Source organism: Myxine glutinosa, chromosome 1 (genome assembly GCF_964187855.1).
Source record: "Myxine glutinosa chromosome 1, kmMyxGlut1.1, whole genome shotgun sequence".
Classification (NCBI taxonomy): Eukaryota; Metazoa; Chordata; class Myxini; order Myxiniformes; family Myxinidae; genus Myxine; species Myxine glutinosa.
Window position 1 is genome coordinate 297,712,265 of NC_136261.1, and position 20,222 is coordinate 297,732,486.

General features: G+C 40.9%; 2 protein-coding genes across 3 annotated transcripts in view; one reads left to right on the plus strand and one right to left on the minus strand.

Moving 5' to 3' along the window:
- The window catches only part of LOC137439429 (inositol 1,4,5-trisphosphate-gated calcium channel ITPR1), a 371,962-nt gene that overhangs the window by 192,471 nt on the left and 159,269 nt on the right, over nt 1–20,222 (minus strand). Inside the window, exons 18-24 of the mRNA XM_078767929.1 lie at nt 18,989–19,201; nt 18,555–18,806; nt 18,053–18,197; nt 16,953–17,106; nt 16,382–16,569; nt 6,797–6,926; nt 6,475–6,529 (exon numbers count right to left, since the gene is read on the minus strand). Coding sequence (XP_078624055.1) covers nt 6,475–6,529; nt 6,797–6,926; nt 16,382–16,569; nt 16,953–17,106; nt 18,053–18,197; nt 18,555–18,806; nt 18,989–19,201 — 1,137 coding nt within the window. The remainder of the gene's footprint in view (nt 1–6,474; nt 6,530–6,796; nt 6,927–16,381; nt 16,570–16,952; nt 17,107–18,052; nt 18,198–18,554; nt 18,807–18,988; nt 19,202–20,222) is intronic.
- On the plus strand, nt 10,141–14,223 carry LOC137419165 (uncharacterized). Of its 2 annotated transcripts, none has more exons than XR_013621328.1 (2): nt 10,141–10,329; nt 11,937–12,022. XR_013621328.1 is itself a non-coding variant. In XM_068105333.2 (2 exons), the coding sequence occupies exons 1-2, from the start codon at nt 10,236–10,238 to the stop codon at nt 13,536–13,538; spliced, it is 1,038 nt and encodes a 345-aa protein (XP_067961434.2). In that variant the 5' UTR covers nt 10,141–10,235; the 3' UTR covers nt 13,539–14,223. The 2 variants fall into 2 exon arrangements, 1 of the variants encoding a protein (XP_067961434.2); XM_068105333.2 differs by lacking the exon at nt 11,937–12,022 and adding an exon at nt 12,595–14,223.

Here is a 20,222-nt window from a genome sequence, read left to right on the forward strand (position 1 = left end):
GCGATATACGGCAGAGATACTTGCACGGCAAGATAACCACGTGACCGGAACCCACCTGGTGGCGGGTGGCGAAAGCTCGTAACTCAAATCTCGGCTCGCATCTCAAAGCAATAAACAGCCCGAGCGACGGCTCGTATCTCGGAAAACTCGTAAGTTGGTGCACTCGTAAGTCAAGGTTCCACTGTATATATATATATATATATATATATATATATATATACTATATATATATATATATATATATATATATATATATATATATATATATATATATATATATATATATATATATATATATATATATATATATATATATATATTGTTGCGGCTTTGAGGATTGCATTTTTTTTGATTGTGTGTATTGTATTGTGGTAAATTGTTGTGTAACATTGTTTGGATATGGCCCCTCCTGCCTCCAGAGTTGTGTAAAGGTTAAAAGGGCTTCCCGGTAGTTAATTCCATGAAACACCACATTGCAGGACACTATAAGACCCTTGTTCAGTAGTTTATATCCTTATTTATGTGTTTTAGAGTAAGGCCTTGTCTTCCATTAGAATGACACTCCATTGCACCAAGTGAAAGAGATAGATTCCCTTCATTCCCATTCCCAAAACCTCCATTTCCCCTTTCGTCATTGCCAAGCCTCGATTGCCAATTACATCCCCTCCAAAGCCGCCATTGACCACGAGGCAGGGTTGGGGAAGAAAGGCGGGTCCCCACCTCGTCATAGAGGGGAGGAGTGAGTCAGCCCCACTCAACCAACCACGAACAAGGGGTTGGACTTGGAGAGGGGGTGGAGAGAAAGATCAAGGAGGTTCGCAAAGGTTGAGGGGCGGGGCCTATATAACCCGCGGCGGGACGTTCCCCAAAGAGAGTGAGAGGAAGGGAATACGAGAGAGTGCAAAAAGGTCCAGAGATGAGCTGAGCTGCGTGGAGAGGTACACGACAAAGGAAGGGTCCAAGAGATGAGCAGGAGATCTGAGATGAGCTTTTAGAGATCTGAGATGAGCTATGACAAGAGCTGAGTTGTGAGGTCCAAAAGCAGAGATCATCCGGGGAAGCGAAAAAGCCTGCTATTCGTCACCTTGCTCGCCAGCAGCAGCGTCTACAGCAGCAACAAGACTCGACAGCCATTTTGGGCCAGGACGGCGGTTTTGAGCAGGGCCGCGAAGGGACGGCGGCTGCCGAACGTGCCGATCGTGCTGCCAGCTCCGGACCTTCCTCTCCTTTCCAGCCATTCCTGCCAGCAAGTTCCCCATTCGTGTACGTGAGTTTGTTCTGTTCGTGCTGTCCTGGGTAGTAAACTAAGTCTGTATAAGCTAGTAATTTGCACTGTGTTACCTGCTTTTTCATGTCCCCTGTAAATAATAGTGACTGCTCTTTTTGCTTATGTGCGTGTAAATAATAAACCCCGTTACTCTTCTGTACGTCTTCTTCTTCCTCTTTGCATTCGTCGTCTTAGTCTTTTCCATATTGAGTAGCTGTGGCGCGATACGGCCAACGTCTGGGTGAATCGGGTGAGTCGGGGAAAACCTGTTCGGCCGCGGTACCTCCGCTCGGTAAATAACATCTAATCCGCGGACCGTAACAATTGGTGTCAGGAGTGTCGGATTCGGACCTGAAGCGTTTAACGCGCTCAAAATTACAAAGTACCGAAATTGCTTTTGTTTTACAAAACCCGAATTTTGAAATCGTGCCATGGCTGGTCAAGGCGACGGGATGTCGGTGGGAGAGATAGTCGGGGTAGAATCGACCCAGGACCTCGGGGAAATGTATATGGAGGAGGTGGTTGAGGGGGTTCCAGGCGCGCAAAATGGCGCTCTCACGCACGAGGTTACGGCGTGCAAAATGGCGCCTCGCACATGGCTACGGCGACCGCGCCCGCGACCGTAGCAGCCCCACCGGTGGATTCGGACCTTTTTATGATACAAATGGGGGCCGTTATGGAGAGGTGTAGAAGCCAAAATGGGACAAATGGGGAACCGGATGGATGCTCAGGGTGAGCGGTTGGGAAACCAAATTGTGGGATTGAGGGCTGATAGTGAGCGAATGAGGGACGAAGCGAGGGCTGATAGTGAGCGATTGTGGGGTGAAATGGGGGGCAAAATGGGAGAAATTGGGGGCAAAATGGGAGAAATGGGGGGCAAAATGGGAGAACGGCTAGGTAGAGAGAGTATAAATGATCAGAGATGAACGTAAGAAAATGTTTTCAGGAGTGAAGGGGGAGCAGGATTGGAAATAAATGGAAGATGTTTATTCAGATACACTAAAGGAGAGACTAAGTGTGGATGTGAAAAAACATCTGGGCTGAGGAACTGAAATCTTGAAATTTATAGCTGTTTGAGGATTGTGTATGACCAAAATGATGGAGACAGCAAATGGTGAAAGACCAGACGAGTAATGATAAACAGTCAAGAGGCCACCAACCTGTCCATAGAGTCATGTGAAAAAGTAAGTACACCCCATGTAAAGTTTTGACTTTTTCAACATATTTCAACATACAGCTATTTGATCTTCATTTCAACAATATTGATAGATAAAGGTGATATAATATAACAAATATCATGAAACATTTACATTTTGTAGTCCATTGTATAATTTAAATCAACATAAATGCAAATTTCACATGTGGAAAAAGTAAGTACACCCTTGGCTCTAATAGGTGGTACTGCCCCCTTTGGCAGAAACAACCTCAAGTAGGCATTTCTTATAACTGTCTACCAGTCTCTGACATCGACTGGGAGAAATTTTTGCCCACTCCGCCATGCAGAATTCTTTCAGCTGTGCGATGTTTGAGGGGTTTCTTGCATGCACAGCTCGTTTCAAATCCCCCACAACATCTCGATGGGATTTAGATCCGGGCTTTGACTTGGTCATTCCAGAACCCTCCATTTCTTTATTTTCAGCCATTCCTTGGTGGATTTACTGGTATGTTTAGGGTCATTGTCATGTTGCAAGGTATACCTTCAGTTGAGCTTCAACTTTCCAACAGATGGCCTCACATTATCCTCAAGCACCCTATGGTACAATGAAGAATTCACAGTGGATTCTATGATGGTGAGCTGCCCAGGCCCCGATGCAGCAAAGCTGCCCCAAACCATAATATTTCCACCACCATGCTTTCAGTTGGTGTCAGGTTCTTGTGGTCAAATGCTGTCTTTGGTTTTCGCCAAACATGTCTTCTGGTACTGTGGCCAAATAGCTCTACCTTTGACTCATCTGTCCAGAGCACATTGTTCCAGAAGTGCTGGTCTTTGCCGAGGTGTTCATTGGGTTCCTGGACAGCAAAGGTTTCCTCCTGGCACACCTCCCATGTAGATCAAATTTGTGCAGCCTCTTTATAATGGTAGACTCGTGCACTTTGACATCAACAGTGGCAAGAGCTACCTGTCGGTCCAGTGATGACATTCTGGGGTTCTCAGAGACTTCTTTCAGCATCTTGCGGTCTGCTCTCAGGCTGAAATTGCTGGGGCGGCCTGGCCTGAACAAGTTGGCAGTTGTTTGGAATCTTCTCCACTTGTAGATGATCTTCCGGACAGTCGAATGATTGATTTCAAATTGTTTGGAGATCTTTTTAAATCCCTTCCCAGACTCGTAGGCATCTATAACCTTCTTTCAGAAGGCCTCAGAGAGCTCTTTTGATCTAGGCATGGTGATGCCGCACACTTCAATAACAAAGAGCAAACCAAACTAAATGTCTGAGGTTTAAATAAGACAGGTACCTCCAAGATCCTCTCTAACGATGTTCTAATCATTTGCACCTGAGCTGGTGCACCTGATTCTAATTTTAGGTATTTGAAGTCGTGATAAATGTAGGGGTGTACTTACTTTTCCACATGCGAAATTTGCATTAATGTTTATTTAAATTATACAATGGACTACAAAATGTAAATGTTTCATGATATTTGTTATATTATATCACCTTTATCTATCAATATTGTTGAAATGAAGATCAAATAGCTGTATGTTGAAATATGTTGAAAAAGTCAAAACTTTACATGGGGTGCACTTACTTTTTCACGTGACTGTATTTGGAGAGCAGCAAACCTTGTAAACCATACATGGAATATAACACCAGACACACTCATTACAATCCCAGATTGAGCAGACTGTCAATGATTATGCCATGCTTGTTGGTTAATGCTCCTTTCACTCCTTACACTGGAATGTGACTATAATGCAGTTTTATGTGAAAACAATTTAAAAGTGTGGAGTAGTACAGTCACAAAACAGTACAAAGCAATTCCATTTTTATATGAAAACAACTGCTGCAAAATGAGCGGAGTAGTACAGTACAGTGCTTGTTGTTATTATTCATTTTCTTCTTTATATAATAGATCCCAATTTCCCTCAGGTAAGGTTGTTACATACACATACATAACCATATACATATACATATATGAAGACATCATAGCTATCCATCCTTTTTAGGTTATTTCGGAGTACGTCTCCAAAATAACCGCATAGATTGGGTCCTGGTGTCCGGCCATCTGTACTGCGTACATACGAGTACATAAGCACATCCGTTAACATTTGACTAAAGCATCTCATAAACTCCCCAACCAATATGGACCAAATTTGGTACGTGCAGCAGGACAGCAAGGTCTCATGGAGTCGTGTTCCCCATCGGATGCGTCCCCTATAGTTGGGGTAAAAGTGGGGTTTTGCCCCTAATATTGACATATCATTCAAAAATTTCAGAAACCGCCAGACAGATCTAGACCAAACTCGCCACAAGGCATCAGGACCATGCCCTAACTTTAAGTTGTGCTCCTCATGGTCGTATCTCATCCGGAAATAGGACCATGGACCCCCTACCCAATTCCCTCATTTTCATTAAAACATCATCTCCACAACTACCTGAGCGATACAGACTGGTACAATGCATGAGGACAGTAAGGTCTCATTGGGTTGTGCTCCCTATCGGGATCCACCCATTTAAAGGGAGTGAAGGGGGGTCTTGCCTCAAATATTAGTATTTCATTCAAAAACCTTCTTCTCAGAAATCGACAACCGGATCCAGACCAAACTAGTCATGCGGCATCGTGCCCATGTCCTAACCTTAAGCTGTGCTCCCCATGGCCGTATCTCCCCTGGAAAGGTGGCCAGGGCTCCTTCCCTACCTAATCCCTCATATTCACTAAACATATTTCCTCAAAAACTACATGACCGATAGAGACCAAATTTGGTACGATACATCAGAACAGTAAGGTCTCACGGCATTGTGCTCCCCATCCAGATCCGCCCCCTATGAGAGGCTGAAAAGGGGGGTTTCGCCTCAAATTCAGGTAATTTATTTTAAAATCTTCTCAGAAACCATGGGGAAATAACCATCAGAGCTATTTTTTATGATTGTAAAAACAGACATTTCCCAAATAAAACTCGAGAAAGTGATGCATGCAATCTTGTAAATAATTTCAAGTGTTTGTTATTCTTTCACGGCCGAAACATAGCACCTAGATGACCAAGATTTTGGGTGTGTGTACTGCAGAATCTGGACAAGGTTTTAAGCTACCACACATCAGCCTTAAAGGCCGTTTGGGGCCACTATAAAGTGTATATTGGGATGTGGGGTCAGGCAATGCAACCACCAGCCCGGTGGTAAAAGGTAATCACCATGAGGTCAATAATAGCTTTTCAATGTCCAACACGTCCTAAAACCCCGACCGGGAAAATCTCACCTTGCCGGGGAGCACCATTGGCACCCCCAGATATTGCACCCTTAGCAGGACACACATTCTTAAAGCAAACGTCACCTTGTGAAACTCTGATAATGCAAGCTTGCTGGTCCCCTCTATTCCTGTATTTTCCCCTTCTTCCTCAATCTGTTCAATTTCACTCGTTCCTCCAGGAATTCAAGTAGGCAGTTATACACTATCTCAGGTCATTCACCATCTTTACTGATTATATTGCGTATCCTCGTTAACTCTTCCCACCTTATAATATCTATTTGCAAGTTGTTATGTTTCCTTTGCAAGTTGTTTCTTTCCAAGTTGGAAATGAATGTATAAGGAAGTAGAGGATGGGGAAGATCGAGAAAGACTTGGCTAAAGGTGGTGGAAGAAGAAATGCGGGCAAGGGGGTTATAACAAGGGGAGATGCAGAAAATAGGGCAAAATGGAGAAGATTGTCATGGGGCCCGCAAGGCTAACCCCCGCTCTAGCAGGGAAAATGGCCTTAAAATGCCTGTTGTTGTTGTTGTATGTTTCCTACCCCATAGCAACCCAGCCATAAATGCTCTTTCCTGCTTCAGTTCATTCATCCCCTTATTTCTTGCACATGACCCACTGTCCTGCCTTTTATCCTCTCTCACCTCACTATTCCAGGAATCTAGATTTTGTGTTAAAATAAAATATGTTGTAGTCCACAATTTGAATATTATCTGAATCTGACACAGAATAACAAACATCCAAGCTTAGAAAATTTGCAAAAGTCCATAAATTGTACAAATGTTCATGACACACGAAAACTCACGATCCTCCAAACAAGGTTTCTGCCTGCTGCCCAATGTTGCAGAAGTCAAGGGGACCTGCAGGACATTTGTACAGGTTCATGACGAGTGAAGATTCTACAAGAATCGACCAGTAATTGTGGCTCACTGCCAATGGTAGACAACAGGTGAAAGATTGTATTTAATGGTGAATTATATAATATTTATTTATTTATTGCATGTAAGATATACATATGTTGTAGGTAATGATGTCAGGTAATGATGACTGATAACAATAATGCGGTTACAGAATGTGGACAAAACTACATTATTAAAACAAACAAAAAACACCAAAGGTTGCTGTACCTCCATTTTCCAAATGGTTAATCTTCATTGTTTCTTCACTGGATATCTCAGGATTGTTCCTCTCAAACTCCTGCTTGAAGATGGAGAGTAGACAGGAGATTCTGTAATCTAGTCGCACGTTCAGGATGAACTGGGGGTGGGATGGGTGGAGAAGTGGAGAGGAAGCGGGCGGAGGATTACGGGGGGACTGAGGGAGAGGCAAGGATGACCTTGACCTCACTTTGGTGTGTACGCCACAAGGCAACGAAGTCTGAGATTGATTCATGAAGCAATTTATTTTGTATACAGTGCCACGGCTTATGGAGGAGCAAGTGATTTGCAACCATTTGAAATTGATACGAGCAGAAATACATTGTTTTTGTTTGGAATTCCCATCAGAATACTTGCCTAATGATGCTGGAGTGTTCGGTTAGAATCCCATTTACTCTCAACTCAGGGATGGTGGAATTTTCAGTACAAATCCCATATACTCACCTCAGGATGCTGGAATCCAAGGTTAAAATGTCATATACTCTTGCCTCATGATGCTAGAATTTTAGGTTCAAATCTCATGTACCTACTCTTGCCTCAGGATGCTGGAATTTTTGGTTGAAATCCCATATACTCACCTCAGGATGCTGGAATGTTAGGTTCAAATCTCATGTATTCTCGCCTCAGGATGCTGGAATCTTAGGTTGAAATCTCATGTATTCTCGCCCCAGGATGCTGGAATCTTAGGTTCAAATCTCATGTATTCTCGCCTCAGGGTGCCGGAATCTTAGGTTCAAATCTCATGTATTCTCGCCTCAGGATGCTGGAATTTTCGGTTCCAATCTCACATACTTTCGCATCAAGATGCTGGAATTTTAGGTTCAAATCTCATATATTCTCGCCTCGTGATGCTGGAATTTTCAGTTCAAATCCCATATACTCACCTCACGATGCTGGAATTTTCAGTTCAAATCCCATACACTCACCTCATGATGCTGGAATTTTCAGTTCAAATCCCATACACTCACCTCATGATGCTGGAATTTTATTTTCAAATCTCTTATATTTTTGCCTCATGATGCAGGAATTTTCGGTTCAAATCTCATATACAGTCACGTGAAAAAGTAAGTACACCCCATGTAAAGTTTTGACTTTTTCAACATATTTCAACATACAGCTATTTGATCTTCATTTCAACAATATTGATAGATAAAGGTGATATAATATCACAAATATAATGAAACATTTACATTTTGTAGTCCATTGTATAATTTAAATAAACATAAATCCAAATTTCGCATGTGGAAAAAGTAAGTACACCCTTGGCTCTAAGAGGTGGTATTGCCCCCTTTGGCAGAAACAACCTCAAGTAGGCGTTTCTTATAACTGTCTACCAGTCTCTGACATCGACTGGGAGAAATTTTTCCCCACTCCTCCATGCAGAATTCTTTCAGCTGTGCGATGTTTGAGGGGTTTCTTGCATGCACAGCTCGTTTCAAATCCCCCCACAATATCTCGATGGGATTTAGATCCGGGCTTTGACTTGGCCATTCAGGAACCCTCCATTTCTTTCTTTTCAGCCATTCCTTGGTGGATTTACTGGTATGTTTAGGGTCATTGTCATGTTGCAAGGTCCACCTTCAGTTGAGCTTCAACTTTCCAACAGATGGCCTCACATTATCCTCAAGCACCCTCTGGTACAATGAAGAATTCATAGTGGATTCTATGATGGTGAGCTGCCCAGGCCCTGATGCAGCAAAGCTGCCCCAAACCATAATATTTCCACCACCATGCTTTACAGTTGGTATCAGGTTAAAAATAAAATATAACCACATTTAGAGGCCATTTTTCCCCGCAAGGCGGGGGTTGGCCTTTTTCGGGGACAGTGGTTGTTGTTGTTTTTTGGTCCCCTTTTTGAAGCAATGTTTTACGGCCGGATGCCCTTCCTGCCGCCAACCCTTTTTGTCGCCTTTTACGACAAGCAGGGAATTACCAGTGAACTGGTACTCAATGATGGTGGTCAAATGTGGTTTTTGCTGTCTTTGGTTTTCGTGAAACATCTCTTCTGGTACTGTGGCTAAATAGCTCTACCTTTGACTCATCTGTCCAGAGCACATTGTTCCAGAAGTGCTGGTCATTGCCTCGGTGTTCATTGGCAAACTTTCGTCTTGCGATGATGTTCTTTCTGGACAGCAAAGGTTTCCCCCTGGAACACCTCCCATGTAGATCAAATTTGTGCAGCCTCTTTCTAATGGTAGACTCGTGCACTTTGACATCAACAGTGGCAAGAGCTACCTGTAGGTCCCATGATGACATTCTGGGGTTCTTCGAGACTTCTTTCAGCATCTTGCAGTCTGCTCTCGGGCTGAACTTGCTGGGGCGGCCTGGCCTGAACAAGTTGGCAGTTGTTTGGAATCTTCTCCACTTGTAGATGATCTTCCGGACAGTCGAATGATTGATTTCAAATTGTTTGGGGATCTTTTTAAATCCCTTCCCAGACTCGTAGGCATCTATAACCTTCTTTCTGAAGGCCTCAGAGAGCTCTTTTGATCTAGGCATGGTGACGCCGCACACTTCAACAACAAAGAGCAAACCAAACGAAATGTCTGAGGTTTAAATAAGACAGGTTCCTCCAAGATCCTCTCTTAACGATGTTCTAATCATTTGGACCTGAGCTGGTGCAGCTGATTCTAATTTTCGGTATTTGAAGTAGTGATAAATGTAGGGGTGTACTTACTTTTTCCACATGCGAAATTTGCATTTATGTTTATTTAAATTACACAATGGACTACAAAATGTAAATGTTTCATGATATTTGTTATATTTCATCACCTTTATCTGTCAATATTGTTGAAATGAAGATCAAATAGCTGTATGTTGAAATATATTGAAAAAGTCAAAACTTTACATGGGGTGTACTTACTTTTTCACGTGACTGTATTCTTGCCTCATGATGCTGGAATCTTAGGTTAAAATCTCATATATAGACTGCATGCTGACCCCGAAAATCTTTCACTTTTGTGACCACCGTGCTGCAACTACATAATATCCTAACATGATGTATATAAATATATTTCAGTAAGTTTGTGAAACTCGTCAAGAATATAACTTGCACAAAAGAGAGAAAATGAGAAAAAACGAACAAAAAATTAGCTTTTCCTATTCAAAATATTGACCAATCACAGCGCGTGTCTTACGCGAAACCGCAATCGCCATCTCCTCTTAACCAATTATGCCTCTTGTTACATTTGCGCGATACTAAACAACATGGCGACCTACATGCCGTATGTGTCTTCCATGTCGTCTGAGGCAGATTCCGAAGGAAAATCTTCTGCATTTTGCTACATGCACACAGTAGACATGCATGGCAAGGTTCTTTCTTTCAGTGAGAAAAGTTTTAAAAAATTCAAAGAATGTGCCGAGCTGTGGAAAGAGTTGGATGGGAGCCCGGAAAGTGCGATTGCTGTGAATGCAGAAAGTCTGGAATTCGACCGGGATGGTGCTCGCATTAAATCACGCCATGGGTCAGGATCAAGTGAAGTTGAAAGTGGACATTCCACACGGTAGGCCTTCGTAAACAGTGTTTTAGATTGTGTATTTTGGTAGAGTCAATTTCGTTGTATAATGTCATGGTTTATTAGGTCTAATTTGTATTTTAAAACAAATAAATTAGGGGTCTATAGTCGGTCGCCGACCGTCGGAGCTAGTCTCGACCCTCCTCTTGTCAAGTCAAGCCAGGCTCAACTTCTGTTCGAGTCAGGCCAGGATACTTTCTGTATGATCTGACTCGGCTTTGAGTACAAAGAGTGGCCAGCAGTGGCTGAGTAGAAAGAAGGCAGCAAGATTTGTTACCAACGTAACACTCATCAAGGTCTATCACGTATCACTATCAGTATCAGCGTTGTCAACCTGTGTTATCTTCTCTGCTCATGATCGATGATCATCAGATCAACACGAGAACAGTGTGAACACTAAATCCTGATTGAAAGTAAAAAATTCAATCAAATTCAGTTGACAATTACACCGCCCACAGTCCACAAGTCTATTCTATTCTATTCTTTTCTATTCTATTCTATTCTGTTACTCATCAAAGCCTGTTCACCGTCCTGATGAGGAGCGGCAATTGTGGATGAAATGTCCTGCCGGAAGGACATAACATGTGTCAAATACTCATCAAATGTGGAAGCAATATGAGAGCTGGATAAATAAAATGTATCCCAGTTGAACGAAGCTTTATATTTATGACTAATTTGGCACAACATCAGCAATTTGCACACAAGCACAAGTCACTGTACACAGGTACAACTCAAGTCATGATAACCTTGCTGGATTGTACAGAAACCTACACTACCGATACAGATAAGAATTAGATCTAATCATGGACCCCGCATGTTTCAATACGTAAAGAAAACTGTTTCTTCTAAGTTGGCTATGCTCAATAGAATTCGCGACTGTGTTCCCCAAAGCAGTCTGCACACTCTTTTTACAAGCTTAGTTTTGCCATCTAGAATATTGTTGTAGTATTTAGGGAGGACGGTACGAATCGCACAATACGATGCTGAAGCTGAATAAATGTTTAAAAAGAGCTGCAAGAATAATTCTGAAATGTGCCTTCTAAACTTCCTCAGCTGATATGTTTGCAACATTGTAATGGCAGCTTCGTCATCTACCGGTAATGCATATGGGTGTAGGTTACTAATAGTAATAGGCTAATGCATTGCCACTAATAGGAAAAACAATTGGTACCTAAAACTTTGAAAGTTAACACAGCTACAAAGTTGAATCTGTCACATCAAATCTAGTCCAATAAATCTGACGTTGCATAGATCGAGACCTTGGTCTTTTGATATGTTTTACTTTTTATCTGTCGCATCAGTCGTGTGAAAAAATTATTTGACGAGGTGATGATGTTACACTCTGATGCCCCATGATGGTGTTTAACAACACACTTCCATGATAAATCAGTGAAATTTTGTCGATTTTTGGATACGATAGTTCTAGCAACTAGCCCTGTCATAAGAGATGTAAGCTGTACTCAATAGTGTACAGCATACGTAATGTCTCGCTCTCAATTTCCAGCATGAGATGAATTCATTTTAAAAAATGGACCGAACTGGTCCTGAAAGCTATGTTCCTTATTATACACTTTATCTTATTTTTTCCAATCTAGAAAACATTGTGGTCAACCAGGATACCACACAGACTGTTACCGGCATTTCTGCAACATTACGACCATAAGGCGGGCACAGGATAGAGCTTCAAAGGCAAAGATCTTGCAACGTACATTAATAAATTTTCTCTTGTGTGTAGGGTGCAGGCGATGAAGGGTCAAATGATATGAAAGATTCCCTTTGTGATGGACGTATGCTGAGAATCGTTTCCTTCCCATATACCACCTGTTCTTTAGTGCATTTTATTTTTAGTGTATATTTCATTTATTTAATCATTCAATATTTTATTGATTGATATGCATTGTATATTTCTGTTAGATTTTCTGAATTAAACCAATGTAAGATAATTAAGTATCTTCTGAAATTAGAAACAAATGTCAATTTCCATATTAATGCAATATTAACTGTCATTAAGCTGATATATAGGGAGGTAGGGGAAATGTATGTTTGGAGTTTATTTCCTGACATTGTTCAACATATCACTATTTGGTATATTTTTTATGAATTGATGACAGTGTCTATTGTGAGGTCTTTTTAGTATGTTATAGGTAAAAGGGATTGGATTGATGATTAGATTACCATTTTCAGAGGCTATAATCATGATCTGCCAAAGCTGTTTTATCCATGTTTAGAATTAATATCTTTTTTCTTTGACAGAACAACAACTGTGTCATTCAACAGAAAGAGAAACTCATCCAGAGTCCACCAGTGTAGTCAAGGAGACACAGCCTCAACGACTTCTGCGATCCGATTCTACCGGCAACACACCATGTCCCGGCCGACCTCATGTCCTACCAGTGGAATGTGTAATATGTAAGCAGACAAAATATGTCAAAGAAAGTGTAACAAGTAAAAGAAAAGTAGAGAGGTTAGTTAGGTGTGAGACAATTGCTGGGGGGCAGCTCCTCAATGCTGCTTTAATGCGCAAAGATGAGCATCTGCTGGTACATGTGCGCGGTAGAGATCTAGTAGCACTGGAAGTGCGTTATCACCGCTCATGTTATTTATCTTACACAAAGGTAGTTAGAACAAAACAGGGGCTGGATGCAGACACATGCGAACTGTATGCACCATCATATGCAAGGTTCTGCCACTCCATCATTGACGAAAGAATATTAAAAGGGAAAGAAATACTGCGGCTGACAAAGCTTCTCAAGCTTTTTGTTAGGATGGTTCATGATGTAGAAGGGCTAGATGCATCAAGCTACAAGACCACTAACCTGAAGCGGAGACTTCAAAGATCGCATAGAGTTCTGTGCTTCATTCGGCCAACACGACAGTTTGAGAGTGACTTAGTATTTGTAGAAAGTCTAGGTGTGGAGGATGTCATTGAAGATGCTGTGGTAGATGCATCCAGTGAAGGTAGTGAAAGCGAAAGGAGTGTAGGAGCTTCACCGAGTCAATGTGTAGATCTTGATGGTTTGATAACTTTGTATTCTGCTGCACAAATCTTGAAGTGTTCTCTGGACAGCATTGAAAAACGTTCGACATGGCCTCCAACTGCAGAAGACCTACATATTCAGACCACCAATCACATCATTCCATATCAGCATAAAAAATTAATTTGCATAAAAAAACACCCACATGTAACATTTCTTTGACGAGTAATAGCACATATATGCCATGGATGGGAGCTCTATTTGCCATTATTCATTCAAAGAATCCACCAGTGATTATAGAAAAGAAAATACAGTAAATCATAGTTATCCAAGCATCCTTTGGGTAGGATGTAAACTCAAATGTGTTCCTGGATCATAGAAAATAAATTGAGTCTTCAAGATTTCATACCAAATTCGTATATCACGTACTCGCGGAGAGGATTCCGTTGGAAGTCAGTCAGTAATAATCCTTATTATACAATCCCCCAACAGGACTCAAGAGGGCGACAAACAGAAGTTCTGAAATTTTAAATTACTATTACTAAATAATGTGCAAGTTTTATCCTTGACGACTTTGTGTGTTTATTCAATGTATTTTTCCTCATCTTTCTACAAAATTTCAAGTAGTTGCCAGATGGTGGTTGCAAAAGTCAAGAAATAGAGCTCTTTCTGCTCATTGCATTGCGGTCTAATACTTTTGCCTCAAGATGCTGGCATTTTCAGTTCAAATCTCATATATTCTCGCATCGTGGTGCTGGAATTTTAGGTTCAAATCTCATATATTCTTGCCTCATGATGCTGGAATTTTAGGTTCAAATCTCATATATTCTTGCCTCAGCATGCTGGAATTTTAGGTTCAAATCTCATATATTCTTGCCTCATGATGCTGGAATTTTAGGTTCAAATCTCATATATTCTTGCCTCGTGATCCTGGAATTTTCAGTTCAAATCTCATATAGTCTCGCTTCGTGATGCTGGAATTTTCAGTTCAAATCTCATACACTGTCACCTCATGATGCTGGAATTTTCAGTTCAAATCTCATATATTCTCGCTTCGTGATGCTGGAATTTTCAGTTCAAATCTCATATATTCTTGCCTCGTGATCCTGGAATTTTCAGTTCAAATCTCATATATTCTCGCTTCGTGATGCTGGAATTTTCAGTTCAAATCTCATACACTGTCACCTCATGATGCTGGAATTTTCAGTTCAAATATCATACACTCTCACCTCATGATGCTGGAATTTTAGGTTCAAATCTCATATATTCTCGCCACACGATGCTGGAATTTTCAGTTCAAATCTCATGCACTCTCACCTCATGATACTGGAATTTTAGGTTCAAATCTCATATATTCTCGCCTCGTGATCCTCGAATTTTCAGTTCAAATCTCATACACTCTCACCTCATGATGCTGGAATTTTAGGTTCAAATCTCATATATTCTCGCCTCGTGATGCTGGAATTTTCAGTTCAAATCTCATACATTCTTGCCTCAGGATGCTGAAATTTTAGGTTCAAATCTCATATATTCTTGCCTCATGATGCTCGAATTTTAGGTTCAAATCTCATATATTCTCACCTCATGATGCTGGAATTTTAGGTTCAAATCTCATATATTCTTGCCTCATGATGCTGGAATTTTCAGTTCAAATCTCATATATTCTCGCCTCATGATGCTGGAATTTTCAGTTCAAATCTCGTATATTCTCGCCTCATGATGCTGGAATTTTCAGTTCAAATCTCATATATTCTTGCCTCATGATGCTGGAATTTTCAGTTCAAATCTCATATATTCTCGCCTCATGATGCTGGAATTTTCAGTTCAAATCTCATATTTTCTCGCCTCGTGATGCTGGAATTTTAGGTTAAAATCTCATATATTCTTGCCTCATGATGCTGGAATTTTAATAATAATAATACATTTATTTTATATAGCGCTTTTCAAGAAGTCCAAAGGCGCTTTGACAGAGTACAAAAAACAAGTGCAAAAAGACAGAAATCAATAGGTAAATAATTCAGATCCTGGGGGGACAGGGCCTTCTCCATCGCTGCTCCCACCCTCTGGAACTCACTACCTCACACCATCAGAGACTCCTCCTCACTCACCACATTCACAACATCACTCAAGACCCACCTGTTCAACACTGCATTCAACATTTAACCCACAGCATTTAACCCCTGACTATCTCTTCTCCTTCTCCTTCCTTTTGCTTTGATTTATTTACCTGTTGATTTTTGTCTTTTTGCCGTCTAAAATTTTAGTTTCAAATCTCATATATTCTCGCCTCATGATGCTGGAATTTTCAGTTCAAATCTCATATATTTTCTCGCCTCGTGATGCTGGAATTTTAGTTTCAAATCTCATATATTCTCACCTCATGATGCTGGAATTTTAGGTTCAAATCTCATATATTCTTGCCTCATGATGCTGGAATCTTCGGTTAAAATCTCATGTACCATACTGTGTTTATTTGACCAATGTCTACTAATGTTCTGGTAATTGGCAGTTAAAATACACCGATCATCAAATAGTTTCAAGTGGGGAGAAATGGTAATCACCAAAACTACAAGAACTGCAGAACAGAGGATGCAAAAGCACAACCAATTCAAGGTTTATATTATGTCAAAGAGGGAGAAAGGCACATTGTGATCCTTCGCCCCTTTTTCACAAATAAACAACTGGAGATGGTTGTGCTTTTGAATTTACCTCTGTGTGGTTATCACAATATTTGTGGTTAAAGTAAAACAATTTCTTTCAATTTAGTCTTTCAATTTCGATTTCAAATTCAATTTCAATTTAGTCTTTCATACAATACACGTACAAGCTTCTCAATGAGTCTTAATTCCTTGTCAAAAAAAATCCACCACATTGGAGTAATTTGAGGAAAGTAATAGTCTTTACTAATGCTGTTAAACTATTTTCTCCACAAAAAAGCCTTTTTTGTTTTTCATTCTGTGCTACCATCCCATACATATCAAATTATTCATGACTGGGTTGTGTTCCTGTCCTCATTTTTCCTTGAGCTGCATCTATACCTCGCAGAACACGAGTTCCAAGCGCACCTGCAAGATCTCGATTATCTTCCTCTTCGTGTCCATCACAAGGACGTCTTCTCGGTCGAGTTGTGCTGTATTATTTCCCAAGTGCTTGTTCGGGATTGCGGAACAGGGAGGTAGCAGGGCACTTCCACCCAGAACCACATGGCTCATAAGCTCGCCCACACCATGAATCGAACGCATCATGTGGCTGCCTGAATGCACATGAAGACATATATTCTCACAAGCTGTTAAATTATTCAATATGCATGACAACATGAAAAACCTACTTGGCAATGAGCTGGGTCTACAAACAAAATAATCAAATTCAGTCTCAGCTGAACATGATTAGTTGCTCGAAAACCATCTCCATGGCAAGAGATTGCATGAAATAAGTATTGTGAGCGGGGTTGGTGTTATTATTCGTTGATAAAATGCCGGGCTATATTATTACATGTCTAACTGCAAATAAAATATAATAAATCCCATGGTGAAAGAGGAGATTTTTCCAGGCACAGAGTTAATCAATTAAGCAAGAAATGACAGCTTTTTAACCAAGATCGTCTCAACACAGAAATCATTGTGCAAGTTTTCACACCGCGATCAATAGAAGTCTTTTCAGGATTGCTGGCTACTAGTCCGCGACGCCTCTTTCCACAGTCGAGGATTGCAAGCAATGTGCGGGTGAGGCGCAGGAGGCCTACAAAGCTGTAGAAACCGAAGTAGATGAGATGACGGGCCAAGTTCACCACCTGTATGCAGGGCATTGAAGTCAGTTCCCACATTGTATGAATATCAAGTTTAACTCCATACAATTTATCAAATTATTCTTTCATCTGAGATTATTTGAAGCTTGCAAGATCAACCTACATTACCTCAATATTAAAAGAGATATTTTAATGTTTGGAAAATGTGGTAGTGTGGTTTATTAAGCAAAGCATAGCAACCCAGGTAGTGTGGCTTATTAACATTCTTTGAAGCCTGAAGAACCGAATTCTTGAAGAACTGAAATCTGATGGGCTAGAAGGACCTCCATGGGTGGGTTTCCAAGTCTTCCCAAGGTCCGTAGGTTGCGGCCATGCAGGCTACACAACTTTTGATTCCGAAATTCTTTGCGCCCAGGCTTGAGAAAATCACTCTGTATAGTCTTGACCTTTTTTGGTCCAATAACTTCACCCTTGACAGGGAGTCCAATAACTGCCGACTTGGTTTATTTTATTTTGAGATGGCTTGGTTTATTTTGGCCACTCAAACATTCCATGGCATTCTGATGACAGTGTACCCACATCCCACAGCTGCACATCTCTGCCCAATCACGCATTTCTTTTTCATTGCCCTCTCAGTTATTCCCATCCCAGCATGTATTATTCCCATCAGTTATTCCCATCCCAGCAACGGTGAATAGAAAAAAGATAGCTGCCTGATAATTATGTTCTCCAAACGACATTGAACACCATATCTTGGCGATCAATTTATGTGATCACGGTTGTAAGGCATTATATTTCCAGGGCAATATGCGCAAGTTGAATTTTAAAAAATTTAAATAATGGACTGAAAATTATCGGGTGAACCATCGATATTAGCTCCATGTATGTAAAACTGATTCAGCATATAAATTGCCATTGGCAAAAACGACGGTGTGAGATCTTTAACATTTTGAAGTCAGATAACATTTGGATCTCAAACATAGAAACGCACCTCAAATGTTAACTTGTTCTTCTCATGTTCCGCGAATGGGAAGCTTTCACACAGCACTTCACGGAAGTAGGCTTCCACGAACGTTATGGTGGCTGCGAACCTTGGCTGCATGTCATCTCGCACATCCTCGCTGCCAGAATCATAGCTGTAACAGCATTTGTATTCTTGTTTCCAGGATATTTACTTTATTTTGTAAGGAATGTTGTTCTTATATGACATAGAGGTAAAGTTCAATAGAAAAAACAACATGCCATTGGCTGAGACAATGGAGTAGATAAAACAAGAGAACAAAGACAATGGAGGCAGACAGACAAGACAATGGGATAGAAGAGAACATGGTGACTAGTGGCATGCAAACAGATGGGACAGCTGACAAAACGAAATATGAAAGCTTTGACGACATTCATATGGTCCATTTCATTTTTTTAAAACTTAACCAATACACTAAAAGTGATGAAATGTTTGTCTTGAGCTTGCTGGTTTGAGGTCACACTTCACCAACCTATTTATGTTGATGGTGTATGGGATATCAGACCAGAGGCGTGCATATTTTACAGATGTAACAGGTTCCTGTGGATCGCGATCGACATGCATATGCAACATGAGGCGGCAGAACGCAGCCCGCAAGTCAAAGGGCAGATGCTCATCGGACATGCACAGGAGGAGCTGTTGGACACCTAGCTGTAATGAAATGCTGTTGATTGCTAAATACTGTCGGTCCAGACACATCTGAGAGAAGAGGCACAGCTGGTACCTACACGGAGTGGATGAGGAAGTAAATGTGAGTAACAAAAGCACAAAGGACCCATGATCATTCTTTACCTCTACATCTAAAATGAATAATCAAAGAAAAGAAATAAACTTCATAGAAAAACATTAAAGAGCCAGATTGAAATAAATAAATGCAAATAGGTCCAGCAATTGTAACACAATTACCTGTAGTAAATGAGAACATGCCGATCTTGTTTGCTGCCTTCCTCGGTCTCCCGAGTCAGCTCTCGGATACTCTTGCTCATTGGTTCGCCCTTTTCATTGCGCCAAAAAAGCCAAACGTCCTGCCGCCTGTTTTCCTGAGCCAACAAATCGTTTTCATCCCCTTCCTCATTCTCATAATCTTCATCTTCCTCCTCAGCCACTGGTAATACTAACCTGTGGAAAAGGTGTGAAATTACTTGGTGTGTAAGTGTGCAATTAAAAAGGTGTGACATGGACCTATGGTAGTTTGTAACTGTTGCTGCGCTTTTGCCTGAGGAAGGAATGCTGAAATATATCTATTTGGGTTCTTCCCACATCTTTCTAAGGCTAGAGGAGTTAGGGCTAGACGTTAGGGCTAGACGTTAGGGCTAGACGTTAGGGCTAGACGTTAGGGCTAGACGTTAGGGCTAAGAGTTAGGGCGATTCTTGCTTGTTCTTTCTTTCTCTCTTTCTTCATCTATCTGTCCAAGGAGAAGTGAATTATTGCAGAGATTTTTCTGGAAGGTTCACTTGACTGCGCCTGGATGGGTTTGAGGGTTGTGGAGTAGCAGCTGAAACCTGAATCCTATCCAGGTTCCTCCTGATGACTCAATCTTTGCTCTTTGCATATTCGGGTTCCTTCTGATGACTCCAATGTAGTATTTGCTTTTCCATTTCATTGTGAATAGCAATATTGCATTTATGGAGCAGCCAAGTCATTGGAATCTTTGTAATGTGAAAAAACAATGAAATGGTCAAAATCACGAAAATTATGAAAAGGTGTCTCAATACTTTTACAATTTTTTTTTTTTCCATGTAAATACAATTTGGGTTTAAAACGTAACATGACAAAGATGTAGCAGACACCTTAAGCATGTACATTTTTATACAAAGTTATGAGTTCACCTGTTTAGTGGATGCCACGCTAACATCCCTTACACTGTGTTGATCTGTCCAAAATTACCTCCGCCACCGAAGGTGGACGGATGTAATGTTTTCACCTCTGTCTGTGAGCTGGATATCTCAAAAAGTTAGAGACTGATTCGGATGAAAATTAGTGGACAGTTTGGGTGTGTCACAAGGACGAATTGAGATTTTGGTGAAGATCGAGATCTGGATCTGGATACGAGAAAAAATGTTTTAAGTGACTTCACCATTGAGAAATAGGCCAAAAACAATATATACACTACCGGTCAAAAGTTTTAGAACACCTCAA